Source organism: Lissotriton vulgaris, chromosome 10, assembly GCF_964263255.1.
Source record: "Lissotriton vulgaris chromosome 10, aLisVul1.2, whole genome shotgun sequence".
NCBI classification, from domain to species: Eukaryota; Metazoa; Chordata; class Amphibia; order Caudata; family Salamandridae; genus Lissotriton; species Lissotriton vulgaris.
Genome location: NC_141698.1, coordinates 457,329,680 through 457,346,068, shown reverse-complemented (window position 1 = coordinate 457,346,068; position 16,389 = coordinate 457,329,680). Strand labels below are relative to the sequence as shown.

At 41.5% G+C, this 16,389-nt stretch overlaps 1 protein-coding gene across 1 annotated transcript in view; it reads left to right on the top strand.

Annotated features, from left to right (window-relative positions):
• CFAP70 (cilia and flagella associated protein 70) overlaps positions 1–16,389 on the top strand; it is a 1,103,282-nt gene that overhangs the window by 400,817 nt on the left and 686,076 nt on the right. The window contains exon 13 of the mRNA XM_086941320.1: positions 16,244–16,335. Coding sequence (XP_086797446.1) covers positions 16,244–16,335 — 92 coding nt within the window. The remainder of the gene's footprint in view (positions 1–16,243; positions 16,336–16,389) is intronic.

Genomic DNA, 16,389 nt, shown 5'->3' with positions numbered 1-16,389 from the left:
GGTGCTTTGCCTCCCAAAATGCGGTGGCATGTGCAGAGGGCCCTAAATTCGACCCTATTCCTTACAGGGAGCCAATGAAGGGCCTGGAGGGCTGCTTTAGACGACGATCTCTTAGGGAATTTCAGGATCAGGCGAGCCGCTGCATTCTGCAGCACCTGAAGGCGGTTAATAGCCTTCACGGTGGATCCTAGATAAAGCAGGTTGCCGTAATCCAGGCGTGATGTGACGAGGGCATGCACCAGCGTCCTGCGGGCTGTCATAGGGAGGAGATCTAAAACCTTCTGCAAGCTTTTCAGGATGCTGAAGCAGACCCCTACCACCCGGCCTATCTGAGGTCCAAAAGAGAGTTCTGCGTCGAACCACACTCCCAGGTTTTTTGCTTCTTGGCAGGGTGTAGGGAAATCCCCTAGACAGGATGGCCACCATGCCGATGACCAAGCAGTCGGACTCCCCCCGAACCACGAGCACCTCGGTCTTGCTGCAGTTTAATTTGAGACAATTGGTGGACATCCAATTGGCCAGTTCTTGCATGCAGGCCCTGAACCTGTCCACCGCAAGACCGGGCGCGCGCGATAGGGAGATGACCAGCTGCGTGTCATCGGCATAGGACACTATGCGCAGGCCATGACCTTCAGCGATACGTGCCACCGGGGAGACATAAAGAGACATAAAGATTAAATAAGGTTGGGCTCAAGGACGATCTCTGGGGCACGCCCTGTCCCAAACCAATCTCCCCAGAGTAGAAGTCTCCCTGGCGAACCTGAAAGACTGGATCCAAGCAAGTGCAGCTCCTGTTATTCACAGAATGGACTGGCGTAGAGTGGGGTGGTGTAAAGTGGAGTGGAGTGGAGCAGGGTGGAATAGCAGAGTGGAGTGGCATAGAACAGAATAGCGTAGAGTGGAGTGACAGAGTGGAGCAGCATACAGTGAAGTGGCATACAGTGGAGTTCAGTGGAATGGCATTCAAAGGAATAGCATACAGTAGAGTGGAATACAGTGGAGTGGCATAGTATGAGTTAGCATAAAGTGGAGTGTCGTATAGTGGAGTTGCATACTGTGGAATAGTGTCGAATGGATTGTCGTACAATGTAGTGGAGTAGACTAGAGTGGCATACAGTGGATCAGCATTCAGTGGAATAGCGAACACTGGAATGGTGTGGAGTGTGGTAAAATGGACTGGCATACAGTGGAACAGTGTAGAGTGGAGTGACATAGAGTGGAGTGGCATAGAGTGTAGCGGTGTAGTGTGCAGTGAGGTACAGCCTATAAGAGCATAATTCCATTGATAGAACAGGCAATCATTGTCTCAGAAAACCCTCCTAATAGTGGTATTGGCAAGGATCAGGGAGAGATCCACCAGGAACTAGTTGTAACACTAGCAGACTCTTTTTATAATTCAAGGCCTATTAAGCCTAATTCTTTGGGTGACAGAAATCTCTGGTTTAAAAGGGGGTGTAGGTTAGCGAAGCGTAGCCTGCTTTCAGCTCTCAAACAGGGCAACCGGTTATGTATTGCAGAAGCAAGGCTTTCTTATAAAAAAAGTATTTTTAAAGCAAAATCGGAGTGGGAAGCAGAAAGATGGCAGGCTATCAAGTCTGCCCTAGACGCAAAGGATGCAAGGGCCTTCTGGAACCTAGTCCACACAGGGAAACCAGAGGACAAGACTACTTCTGACCCAACAATTTGTGAGGAGGCATGGTGCTCATATTTTAAAGATCTGTACTCAAACTCGACAAATGATGCAAGTGTAACTCCCGGTATGTCTTTAAACCCCAGACTCCTTATGGTGTTTACCACCCTGCTGAGAAGTGGAAGTGCAATTGGCCTTAACCAAGCTGCAATCGAATAAAGCGCCAGGCCTAGACAGGATCCCCGGTGATCTCTATAGAGATGAACAGGTGGTCTGGGTACCCTACCTGCTACTATTATTTAATGCAATTTTACAGGGCTTGCCAGCGCCCTGTACGTGGATGGGGGGGGAGATCATCCCCATCTACAAAAAGGGGTCACCTATGGAGCCGGCAAACTATAGGCCCATTAGCCTCATTGACGTGTCCCTGAAAATTTATGCAAGGTTTTTATTACAACAACTCCAGGATTGGATTTGCGATCAAGATATTCTGACCCCGTTACAAGCTGGCTTCAGGGCCAGAACGTCTACAATAGACCAGCTATTTAGGCTCCAGTTACTCCACTGGAAGCATGTAGTTCTGGAAGGGGGTAGCCTATACCTAACTTTTGTTGACCTGAAATCAGCTTTTGATATGGTGGACCGCAACCAGCTATGGAGTATTTTGCTGGCTATGGGGGTCCCACCATATCTATGCTTTCAGTTTAAACAACTCCATGAAGGGACGTTTGCAAGAGTAAGGTATGGCAGGAATGGACAACAGATGGCTCCGTTTCCTGTCATGAAGGGGGTTAGACAGGGTTGCGTCCTTGCCCCGACCCTCTTTTCCCTCTTCCTAAATGGGCTGATAGAAGACCTCCTTGCAATTAAGGATATAGACTTCCCAAAACTGGCTTCTCGAAGATTTCCCACACCTATGTTTGCGGACGACACCCTGCTGCTCTAAAAGTCAGCTATGGGAATGCAGCAGGTGTTAAATGAATTTTCCCAGTTCTGCAAAAAAAGAAACCTTGTGGTTAACATCAACAAAACTAAATATATGGTTTTTAATGCTAATTCCACTAACTGCCCCCATCCGATGATGGAGGGTAGATCCCTGGAAAGGGTACCCATTTTTGATTACCTGGGTCTTTCACTGACTGACAAAATGGGGTTGGGGCTCTAAATGGCCAAGGCCAATTTAAAACTAACACAGGCTGTGGGGAGAATTTTAAAAGTTCAGAAAAACTGTGTTTTAAAAATCATAAGCTCACCACTCAAAATATATAAAGTACAAGCTAGGTCAGCATCCCTTGGCTATCATTTGTAAGGCACTCTCTTAGTGCAATTGGCATGGAGAATCTCTGGACTAATCCAGAGGTATGTTGTCCAGCCACCTCTAAGAAAACCTTGGCTAATACGATAAAAGAGTATAATCTAATGAAAGTTTTTCGGTCAGTAAATACTTCGAGCCTTACGTATGGGTTCTTGGACCTAAAGTCTCATTATGAATTCGAACAGGTGATAGATTCCATACAACCCACACTAGCGAAAAAGCTGTTCCTCCAATTCAGATATGGAACTCTCCCGCTACATGCAACCACAAATAAGTGGGTGGGAGCTCCTAATCGTCTTTGTCCGGGATGCTTCTCGGAGGAAGAAACTGTAGTCCATGTTATGCTCTTCGGTGCGGCATATAAAAGAATTAGACAGAAATGGATTATCCAACTTTGTAAGAATCTGGGTATCAGGAATCACCTTGTCTTCTTTAGGATCTTACAGACAGATACAGACCCAGTCTACGTGGCCGCTATAGCAAAGTTTCTGTTCTCCATGTGGACAATTCGTAGGAACTTCCTAAATAAAGTTTAGAAGAACTCTACCATCTGTAAAAAGGTCAATTCATGGAGCTTTTATTTTAGCTTGGGCGGTGGTGATCTTGTGATATGCATCCTGGGATTGGTAGATTTGACGGATATTTTTACTATTTTTATATGGTATACTTAACTTACATTTTTATATTGTGTTTTAAACTTATTTCTACAAAGATGATTTTTAGAGATGATGATATTTTATGTAGGTACAAATATAATGTATATTACTATCTGGCACTCGCAACTAGCTTGAATTTGTAATTATTGTAAAAGGAATGTGCTTTTATGGTTATAACCAACCGCAATAAAGTCTTTGAACTGAACTGAACTGGTAGAGCATAGTGGCTTACAGTAGAATAGCATAGTGTGCAGTGACTTACAGTTGAGAGGCGTACAGTGGAGTAGCACGGAGCAAAATAGCCTACAACGAAGTGGGGTAGAGGGGAGTGGCATAGAGTGGGATAGTGTACAGTGTAGTCGCGTACACTGGAGTAGCTTAGAGTGGAGTGAGGTATAGTGTAGTGGCGTATAGTGGAATAGCGTAGACTGGAGTAGCATGGAGTGGCGTACAGTTAAGTGGCGTAGAGTGGAGTGTGCTAGAGTGGAATTCCATAGAGTGAATTGTTGTAGAGTGGAGAAGAGTAGAGTGCTGTAAGGTAGACTCTAGTAGCATCCAGTGTAATAGTAGTATACAGTGGAATAGCGTAGAGTGTAGTAACAGAGTGGAGAGACATACTGTGAGCTAGCATACAGTGAAGCGATGTAGAGTGGAATACTGTTTACTGGTGGACAGTGTAGTGGCATAGAGTGGAGTGGCATATAGTGGAGTAGTGTAGAGTAGAGTGGAGTGTTGTAATGTGGAATAGCATATCGAGTATTAGCCTAGAGTGGAGTGGCATAAAATGGAGTAGTATACAGTGTAATAGCACACAGAGGTGTGTCGTAGAGGGAGTGGTGTATAGTGGAGTGTCGTAGAGTGGAGTGGTGTACACTGCAATTGCATTTAGTGCAGTGATGTACAGTGGAGTGGCATAGAGTACAATAGCGTACACTGTAGTGTTGTAGAGTGGAGTTGCTTACACTGGATTAACAAAGTTGTGGGACGTATAGTGCAGTGGTATAGACTTGAGTGTCATGGAATGGAGTGGTGTACAGTGTAATAGTGTAGATTGAAGCAGAGTGGATTGGCATACACTGGAGTGGCGTAGAGTGGAGTGGCATGTGGAGTGGAGTAGAGAAGTGTGTAGTAATTTAAACAGACGTAGTTTGTAAGTCTGTTAACGGATGCAGATGACTGCGTATTAAAGTGGTAATAGGTAGAGAAATGTATTTATACATTTCCATATATTTTTACAGTAGTTTAGGGAGCATGTGCATTTTTGTTTTAGCGCAGTCATTTATAGGGATTATTGTGATTCTGTGTAGACATTTTTGTGCATATTCAAATATGTCAAAATAGAAAGTTCACTGTAGTAGTAGGCAGTACAGCGGTACTCTATAAACAATTTTTAATTAGATAGAAACTTATAAATATGTTTCCCTACCGTTTACTAATTGAATAAAGTGGTAATAGGTAGCGGGAAAATATCAAACCTGATACTTACCTATATGTGGACGCTTAATGCAGAACACAGTTAAAGTGTACCTAAAACAACTTGGCTGCCTTTACCTTTTGTAAAGGCTGCCAATAGTCAATCACATAATGACTTGTCATTGCTATGTACCGTGTTACTTCCGCGAACTGCTGCAAAATGTTGATAAAATACCACAACTACAGATATCACTATGTTAAAATACCTTATAACTTAAAAAATATTTACCCTACTTACCTATAGTATCCAAAATGATTATTTGTGCACCATAATGTGTAGTCCTGCCAAATTCAATTGAAATCCATCCAGATATTTTCACACTACGCATGAGTACAAAGTCTATATGAAATGCATTGGTGGCCAAACGCATTTTGGGACCCCCCTTTTTTGTGTGTACCCCTAAATGAATCTCTGTGAAATTGTGAAAGAGGAATAGGTCTACAAAGTTTTGTATAGATTTGTCAAAAGTGCACAAAAGTCATTAATGGTGAAAAAACTGCGAAATTCCTATCTCTCTTAACCCTAACTATAACTACAGTCAGGCTATTGATGCATATATATATATATATATATATATATATATATATATATATATATATATATATATATATATATATATATATATATATGTAGTCCAAAACATTCCTGAACCTCCTGATGGGGTGAAAAGGAACGAGTGAACTCCTCTTAGTGGAAAAAGGGAATATTTTAATTTTATTTCTCTCTTCTGCCTGCAATGAGGCGTTTCGGCCGGTGCAACGGCTTTGATCACAGGAAGTAAGAAATCTCTGAATTACCATGGACTCCAAGCTATCAATAAAAGTGGACAAGTTAGCACGATCAAGTTTTGTTACTATAAAAACTCTGTGACGCATCTTGCCCATCCCGAAAAATTTCCACAGAAGTTCCTGGCTACTATCGCTCTTATTCTGTCTAAACTTGACTACGCCAACAGTGTCTACCACTGATCATGTTTAACAACTATGAAAAGACTACAAAGAATTCAGAACTCTGCTACCAGACTACTCTTACATATAAAACCACAAGCCCACATGAAATAAATACATAATATCATATCTCTCTTCCCTTCAAAGCCTTACATTGGTTAACAGTCACCAGAAGATCCACATTCAAGCTGCTTTGTAGCACCCACAAAGCCATAGATGGAATAGGACTGCACTTCATCAGAAATAAAATCACCAAACACATTCAACAAAGGCACCTCCACTCTAGATTGGCACCTTGCCTCAAAATATTACCATACAAGAAAAAAAACATAGGTGGCGCGTCCTTCTCTGTTCAAGCAGCCAAAATATGGAACTTTTACCCCCAAACATAAGGTCCCTGGATAACTACCTTATCTTCAGAAGACTACTCAAGAGTCGGCTCTTCCCCACATAACCACCATACTCAAACATAAATATATACCATATCCCTCTATATATAAGCATTTATTTGCACTATAGATGTGTACCTACATAAATGTATTGCTTTGTATAAACTTGTATAACAAATTTGTTTTTAAATATATAGATATTCGTTAGTTTTACATAACAAATGTACATATTACTTATGGTTATATTATTCTATGTTTAACAGGTATATAGGTGACTGCATAAATAAATACATCTTCTATGATATTGTTACTATTTATCTACAATTGCGTCACTACTGAATTACAAAAAAACAAATTAATGACAAATAAATTAACTTCTAATACAGCAACACTTGAAAGTCTGAGGTTTTTGAATGCAATCTAAATTTACATATATTACCTTCCTTATACATATATACATTCCATGGACTAATGTATCTTTATATGTATTACTTTGCTTCTAATTCAGCATCTCCAAGGCACTATCCTATATCTCACCATATACCTCTCGCAATATATCCTCTACCTCCAATATGACTCCTATCAAACTTCATTCTACTACTCTCGCCCATGCACTACCCTATTTCTCACCATATATCCTCTCTCAATATAGCCTCTACCTCCACTCTCTGACTCATCTCAAAACCTAATTCTACTACTCTTTTCAATGCACTACCCTATTTCTCATCCTATACCTCTCTCAACATAACCTCTAACTCCACTCTCTCACTTATCCCAAACCCCATTCTACTATAATGATCCCCAAAATATCCCCTCCTAGACTCTTCCCTCTTCTACCCCTCCTTGCATCATCTCATAACTCTTTTACTATTCAGATCTCCCAAACAAGTCTCTCTGTACCCTTCCCTCCGACTCTTCCACTTCCACTTCCCTTTTACTCATCCTAAACCTCCGCCTAATGCTATGAGCTGAATATGAACAAAAAAAGTCTAAATCCTTCCCTCTTCTATCCCTCCACTATTCTGTATTTAATCTAAATAAGAGACTAGCATGTCCACCGCACAAGATAATTTTATATTTCCCTATACTAATTCATCACTAATCCTTTTTAGGTTCCGTAGTAGATTACTACCTGCCAAGAACTGCTTCAACACCTCATCAAGGGTAGCAAACGCTATATAAATCTAAACCCGTCCCTCTTCTATTCCTCCGCTATCCCTTTTCAATCCAAATAACAGACTAATGTGTCCATCTCTCAAATTAATTTCATATTTTCCTAGTCTAATTCACCACTAATCCTTGTGGGGTTTCGGAGTAGCGTGCTACTCGCCGAACAAGCACTTTGACACCTCATCAGCAGTAGTAAGCAATGACTATTACAACATATATAAATATGAGGGAGCCTATTTTATTTATATATTTGTTGTATTCTCAATGCACATAAATGTATAGTCTGTTTACCTTATCCATTGCAACTGACGATCATGTGACTGAATCACCTCTGGTATATAACGATGTTTATTTTTAATGGCTGCCAATGTGAACAAGGCAGGTGTGCCGAAACGCATCATGCTATGTCAAAATAAACCCTAAACTGGATGGGTAATTGTGCTCCTGTGTGTCGGTGTCAGGTTTGTTAAAGGAGATCGGGATTGGTTGGAGAATATATATATATATATATATATATATATATATATATATATATATATATATACATAAATATATATAAGAAAAGAGTGGCTGTGCGGAAGAAAAATTACTATGTAATAAATATTAAAAAGTTTAATAAATATATATATTTTTATAAATATGCATTTGAGAATATAATATATATATATTTATAAATATGCATTTGAGAAAACATGTAAATCTATATATGAATATATGTATATGTGTGTATATATCTCCAGAAAGTCGCCGTTAACAGCTGCTTTGTGCAGAACAACGAAAAGAGCGAAACCACCACGTAAGTGCAGTTTTTCAGTGCTTTATTTGTGCCAAAGTTGTAGCCTGCAATCCACCATGACGCGTTTCGCCTCCAACAACGAGGCTTGATCACATAGCGTGTCATGGACACAAACAAGGGTATATAAAGTGCAAATGCTCAAGTGGATTCAGCTATGTCAGTAACAGACATGAACTGTGAGGAAATACTACATAGTTCCAACAAAGATAAGGGGCATAGTGCCCATGAGGTTCAACTAATAAACATAAATCAAACGATTTCTGGGTTGTTACCAATTATAAAATGCATATGGGTAAATTCATATATTTACATTCTAGTTAAAAATTCAAGCCCAATTAGAGAATTCATATATGTACATTACTTTACATATAAACTATCTACACTATATACAAAAATAATTGCAATAACATATGGTAGACAAACCTAATGATAGCATTCTTATCTATATGAGGAACCAATCACAGTTCTCACTGTTATAAACATTTAACCCATGTGGGTGTAAAGGAAAGAATCATATCCAACACAGACTTAAAAACCCGGTTAGTTAGGGCACCTACAATATACCCTCTTTAGGATACTGCAGATATATCAAATTGATCAAGTGAAGGTGCAAGTGCTAACATTAAAAACGTACTACAGATTATAGCAGGTTGCAGATTCTGGTCTCGAAACAAAGCCCTTTCAGGGGAGCTCGTATTAATTTAACCATTTTTTTGACTAAAGTACTGCAGGAACTGGTTAACATATATTAGAGGCAGGTGTACATATCCTCACTGGCATTTAAACCTCCAGGGTTCTTACTTTTAAGCTCTAAAATATATCTCGTCTCCAATAAACCCAATTTTGCGTCCCTATTTCCACCTCTTTTAAGAGGCAAAATTGAGTCAACGAGAAAATATTGTAGGCTGCTGGGGTCACTATTATGTACAGATTCGAAGTGCCAGGCCACTGGGTAAGCCTGATCCTTCCCAGATATCGCCTTAAGGTGTTGTAGAATCCGCTTGTGGGCGGGCAAGCGTGTACTGCCCACATATTGGAGCCCACAGGGACAGTGCAAAACATAAACCACATATTCAGTCTTACATGTGAGTCTTTTGTTAATAGCAAGCAGCTTTTCCAGGAAGGGACTTGAAACTTGTGTCTTATTTATCCCGTCGCGGCAGGCCTTACAGGTTTGGCACTTCTTAAAACCTGTAATGTGATCCATCCAAGATTTAGAGGTTTCTAGACTGCTGCTGACTAATGCATTGGCCATAGTAGGAGATCTACGGAATGTGAGGCTTGGTTTATTAGATACCAAACCCCCTATAACCGGATCACCTTTGACCAGATTCCAGTTTTTATTGAAGATTTTTCTGATTGCTGAATGTTGGTTACTGTAAGTAACAATAGCTCTAGCTTGTATTTGCTCATTGTTACTCACCACTGCATTTGGTCTGACTCTGGGTATTAGGGCTTGCTCTCTTGTGATTTTCTTGGTGCGCTTAATCGCCCCATCTACTACCGCACTACTATACCCCCTATTCATGAATCTGACTTTGCTAGCTTGTTGGGCCAGGTCACATTCAGTGTCAGAGCTACATATTCTCCGTAGTCTCAGCATCTCCCCATAGGGGATACTATGGATGAGATGCTGGGGATGCTGGCTAGTTGCGTGAAGCAATGTATTTCCATCAGTTGATTTTCTATGTAGTTTTGTTTGCAGTGTTTTATCTTTGATGTAAACCTCTACGTCTAAGAAATTCACAGTTTCTTTGTGGACCTGTGAGGTGAAATGCAGATTTAGATTGTTCACATTTAGATCTTTTACAAATTCAGTGGCTTCCTCAGGCGACCCCTTCCAGATCATGAACAGGTCATCTATGTACCTGAGGTATAGCATAACCTTGCTGCACATAGTATCTCTATGTTGGCCCATGAGGACCCGCTCCTCCCACAGCCCCATATGTAAACAAGCGAAGCTGGGGGAGAAGCAGGGCCCCATAGCCACCCCTCATTTGCTGATATATTTGATTGTTGAATGTAAAAAAGTTTTGTTCTAGGCACAGCCTTAGCATACCAACAATCATCCTATTATGTTGCATACATTCTATGGGGTGTTTGTCAAGGTAATGCTCCACTGCTTTTACGCCATCACAGTGTCTAATCGATGTATAAAGAGAGGTAACATCCATAGTCATAAGCTGAAAGTCATCATTCCAGTCAATTGAGGCCAATTTGCATATAAAGTCAGTAGTGTCTCTTACGTAAGAGTCTAGTTTTTTCACCCATTCCTGCAGGAAATAATCAATATAGAGAGAAATATTCTCAGTGGAACTGTCTATGGCCAAAATGATTGGTCTCCCAGGTGGCATTGAGGCATCCTTGTGCACCTTGGGTAGGAGATAGAAAGTAGGGATGACCGGATGATCTTTTTTCAAATATTTGAATTCATCAAATGAAATTAAACCACTGCTTCGCCACGCCATCAAATTAGAATTTTGGTCATTCCATGCCGTCTTAATTGTGGAAAGGTTGCTTTTTTATAGCATTCCATGTCCCCCAATTGTCGCTCAGCCTCTTTAATGTATTCCTCACGTTTCCAAAGGACGATATTTCCCCCTTTGTCGGCTGGTTTTACTATTACTTAATTTTCGGCTTTTAGTTTCTTGACCAAATTGTGATAGCATTGGTTCTTTCTATCAATAGCCTTCTCCTTTTTGTTAGAAGCAATGTATAATTTTTTCAAATCCTCTATAATGAGGTTGTGATAGACATCCAGGTTATCATGGGTAGATATAGGCAGAAAGGTGGACTTAGGTTTGAATGGTGTGGTACTGATCCCAGTACCACATATTTCATCAGTTTCAACACCCCAAACCGTATCAACACTCTCACGCTGTAATGTCCATATTTCCTGAAATGCAGTCCCTTCCCCAGCAGTCAGTAATGAGGGACTTCGTACTATTGCTGTTTTGGGTTTTTTGTAGGGTTGTAGGCGGTGGAATTTGCTAAGTTTGAGTTTCCTGACATACCTAGAAGCATCCATCTGTGTGTTTGCATAGTTGAAATCACTAGGTGGACAATATGAAAGTCCAAGGGACAGGATGGAAGTTTCTCTTGCGGTCAACACTACATCTGTCAGGTTGATTATTGAGGGGGCGCTGGCGTCTGTCCCCGTTTCTTGTTCCATCTGCCCCGATTGCTTTTCCTCTCTCCACCTACTTTTATGGTATTTCCGGCGCTCGGGCCGTTTGCGGTTTGCCCTTTGTTTCCTTGTGAGGCTTTCGGATGCAAACTTGATCTCAGAGTGTCCCTTCGGTTTTCGCACAGGCAACTCACCTCCTGTGCGGGGGTAAGTTTTGTAAACCCCAATTCTTGTCTTTTTGAGGGACCTTCCTCTGTTTCACTCTCTGCAGCTGAACTCAGGTCAGTGGAAGATGCCGATGTAGACGCCGCTTCTCGTGGTTTTTGCCCCATCTTGCCAATCCGGGCTTTTATTCAATCGTATCTACGTGCAAAGGTGAAAATATGTCCATTCAAATAATCCAATCTATCCCTCTCAAATTTAAAAGCCTTACGCTTTTTAATGATATCTTCCTCTTTTGCCAATCGAATTTCCATGTCCTCCCTCATTTTTTTGATGTTGTCATCAATATCGACTTTTGACAGTTCCACTTCCAACATCTTAATTTCCGTTTGTAGTTTTATCCTATCACTTTCCGCATATTTAACCAGAATCCTCATACGCTTTGCTGAAGACTCCAGGTTCGCTGTGGCCCATTCCTCCAGCATAAGCGGGTCCGGGTTGTCATAGCTTGGTGCCAGCGTAATGCGGAGACCCCTTGGGACCTGTCCCACTTCAAGGTACCGCAAGAGGGATTTGTTCTCACACCATTTCACCTGTTCCTTTTTGGTGAGTTTTTCTAATTTGCGGAATAAATCCTTGGTCGTCGGGTTCGTATTCCCCTTATCGGGTTGTTGTGTGATAGTAGCCGAGTCTCCCCCAGCCGGGGTTTCAAAGACCGACTCTGCAGCCTGCTCCCTGTGCCTCAACACGGCGGTGGACATTGCTTGTTATGGCTACTTTAATGAGGCTTCGCTGAAAAAACACTGGCGGGAATCGTAGTTTAAAAGTATCACACGCCCCCGCCAGGCACACACTCCACTGCGATTTTCATACGCTGCCTTACCCAGAATGGGCTGCTGTACACCTCGATCTTTCTTCGGTGTTCTTGTCTCCTTTCCTTCCTGGCAGGCGTGTGCTCACTCGCAGGGGTATCCACTGCTTCCTCCTACCGGAGTCATGTTACGATTCCTGTTCACGGAATCACAGCTTCCTGTCGTGTTGTCGCCCAGGCAACGGAGAGGGGTTTCGCTCGTAACCAGGAAGCTCCCAGGTACTACTAGCTCCAGAAAGTCGCCGTTAACAGCTGCTTCGTGCAGAACAACGAAAAGAGTGAAACCACCACGTAAGTGCAGTTTTTCAGTGCTTTACTTGTGCGAAAGTTGTAGCCTGCAATCCACCATGACGCGTTTCGCCTCCAACAACGAGGCTTGAACACATAGCGTGTCATGGACACAAACAAGGGTATATAAAGTGCAAAGGCTCAGGTGGATTCAGCTGTGTCAGTAACAGACATGAACAGTGAGGAAATACTACATAGTTCCAACAAAGATAAGGGGCATAGTGCCCATGAGGTTCAACTAATAAACATAAATCAAACGATTTCTGGGTTGTTACCAATTATAAAATGCATATGAGTAAATTCATATATGTACATTCTAGTTCAAGTCAAGTAAGCTTTATTTCGACAATTGTCATAAACGCATGTTCCACGTATAAAAGTACATGTATAAACTTCTAGTAGTAAACCATTTTAAAAACAAAATGCCAATTTCATAATAAATAATTTAAAAAAAGAAACGTAAAAAAACTTAAGAACTGTACAAATGAGCAAAATATTGTTTTTACAAGAGGCATCCAGCTTACCACGTTAAGTACTGTATTATTCCTTCAGAAGTCGGGCTCTGATCGTCCATGCCCAACCTAGGTATTTTGCCACCGCAATATACACAGACATATTAGGACTGGTACGGATAAGTCTAACTGCAGTCATTCCTTCCCTTGTTCCCAATGACCTACACATCGGCACATTCTAGTTAAAAATTCAAGCCCAATTAGAGAATTCATATATGTACATTACTTTACATATAAACTATCTACACTTTATACAAAAATAATTGCAATAACATATGGTAGACGAACCTAATGATAGCATTCTTATCTATATGAGGAACCAATCACAGTTCTCACTATATATATATATATATATATATATATATATATATATATATATATATATATATATATATATATATATATATATATACACACATATACATATATAGATTTACATATTTTCTCAAATGCATATTTATAAAAATATATAGATTTATTCAAGTTTTTAATATTTATTACATAGTATATTTTTCTTCCCCACAGCCACTCTTTTCTTATTAAATCTTGCTATTGTATTCAAGCTTTTGTGTCTATCAATGAAGATCTTATAATGCAGAAGAAAATGTTACTTACTTTCAGACCTAGTTGTAGACCTAGTTCTGCATCGTAGAAATCTCCATTTTGACCTCCCCAGCTCTATGCAGTTGTAGAGAATTCGTTCTGATTACATTTTGCCATTAAAAAGAACTGACCATTGAGGCTTACTGCTAGTAAAATGTGTGTTAGAGGTAGAGGAATCACCTGGTAGTCTTAAAGGGACTGGACTGTTTTCCCTCTGCTTGCAGTAGATGTCTATTAGGTTACATTTTTTTTTCTCATTCCATATTTTCACCTGTTGTTGCACCTCATATGTTGCAATGTAGTTTGAAAATGTTGAGAGGGAGAGTCTGTTTGGTTATTCTAGAAGAAAATCCACTTCTGATAGATCATTACAGGATTGCAGAGAGCTACTTGTCACAACAAGGGCTGGTTGACTAACATTGAAAAGCCGGGTACAGCAGGAGCGATGAGGATGCTAGCTAACCCCTTCCCTGATTGCGGCACCACCTGCGAGTAGTAAGTAAACACTCTACAGGTAGTACCCCAGCAGGGGAAGGGGAAAAAAGGGATAAAGGAAACAAAAAAGTTGTGGCAGCTAGAACCCTCAAGGGCGTGGGATGCAGGAGTTGGAGACTTCACTCCTATGACAGCCACTGGTTCCCTGTATGAGAGACACAATACAACAGGCATGAGTTTCCCCCCTAACCGGCTTACTGAAATATATGTATATATATATATATATATATATATATATATAGTAAAGACGTGACTAAACTTACATAATATCTGCCATAATCATGCTGAGATACAAAAGGTACAAAAGGAAAAAATAAAGAAAAGGAAAGAAAATAGTTCTTCGTTCCTAATGACTCAGGGTTGCTGGACTCAGCAAGATAAAGTTTCAGAATGTAGGAAGTCACTGAAGTAGGGTACTTATCTGAAAGTGCTGTCTTGAGCCTCCTATATCTTTGTAAGTGAAGTGTGTTGATTGGCTGCAGTCACACAAGATTTGAAAACACCTTGTTTACTTCCAGGATTAATGTCACTCATCCGAGCCTCTCAACGGCTCAACTATGAAAAAATAAAAATGATAAAAAGAACAACCTAGAAGATAATTCGAGTAGCAACCCTTTCTTATGGGTGGAAATTACCCAAGTAATCCTGAAAGAGGAGCTTGTTTACTCACAAGCTTTTCTGCACAGGTCCAAGTAGCAGGAAGGAACTACTCCTGCTAGTTAACAATAAGGCTTGGTACTCGTAAATGCGCTCCAGCGCGAACACGAGCTGTAAGCCCCCATAGAATCACAGACGCAGCTGGCGGGTCAAAGGTCGCGGTCGCGCTCCAGCGCGATCGCGTACATCGGAAATCACAGGAAACACCCGCGGCTTGACAGGCTCTGCCGGCAAGTGAAAAAGAACTCACTCCAGGCCCGGACTGGCCGTTGAGGGCACCGGGCAATTCCCCAGTGGGCCGCATGGTTGGGGGCCGGTTTTGGGCCCCTGGGGCCGTTTTTGTTACAGGGCCGTTATGCTGCAAAAACGGCCCTGTAACAAAAACGGCCGAAAACCGGCCCTGTCACAGAGCGCGGTCGCACCTCTCCCCCTCCCCTCTCCTCCCGGAGGGGGGGAGGGGGGCCGGCCGAGCACTTTGCCAGGGCCGGTTCTGGTTCCCAGTCCAGCCCTGACACACTCGCCATACTGAGCGAAGGCGGGTAGATTAAACACAGCACTACTGAGGTAGCGGCTTCTGCACGAGGCGGTCTTCGCTTAGAATTCATGTGACAAGCACCAGATAACAGGAAAGAGGTGCCTATAAAGGAAGTACATTGAACAGGCAGTAAACAGAGAAGACAGAGGTGACATGTAGGTTTTATGGGAGATGTAGTTTCCTTAGCCTTTTTCCTTCAATCATGCCTGCTGGCTGCATCTATTCCACCTTCATCCTGACTTAACCGTGACACTATTGATCCTATTAACAAATAGATTCAGGCACCCTTCGCTATCTTCTATGAACAACATATCTCTGGTAAAGTGCTCCAGGTTCATGCAGACGGCAGGATATCATTCAAACATGTATGACTCAAACAAAGACTCCTACAGTGCAGAACTGGGAATACAGTGTAAGTAACATTTTCTCCATCCCGCTCCCATGCTTGTGGAGCAGGTTTAGGTCAGCCTTTGTGGTTCTGCCACCACTGCCTAAGCTCCTTTAATCTTGAATTCATCACACACGAGCCAACAGCCTCAGAATATCTTGCATAATGAAACCAGACACCCTTTGGGTGAATCCATCAATAACTGGCTCTTTCTTACATGTCTTACAGCAATATGTTGACTCTGGAACATATATCGTGCTGGAGCTCTTGCTGGACCAGCCCCTCATACCCAAGCGTGAGCCTGAGGAGGCAGCAAGGCGGTAAGTGTGAAAATTTTACATTTTATTTTTTTTAGCATTTTATTCAAACATTCT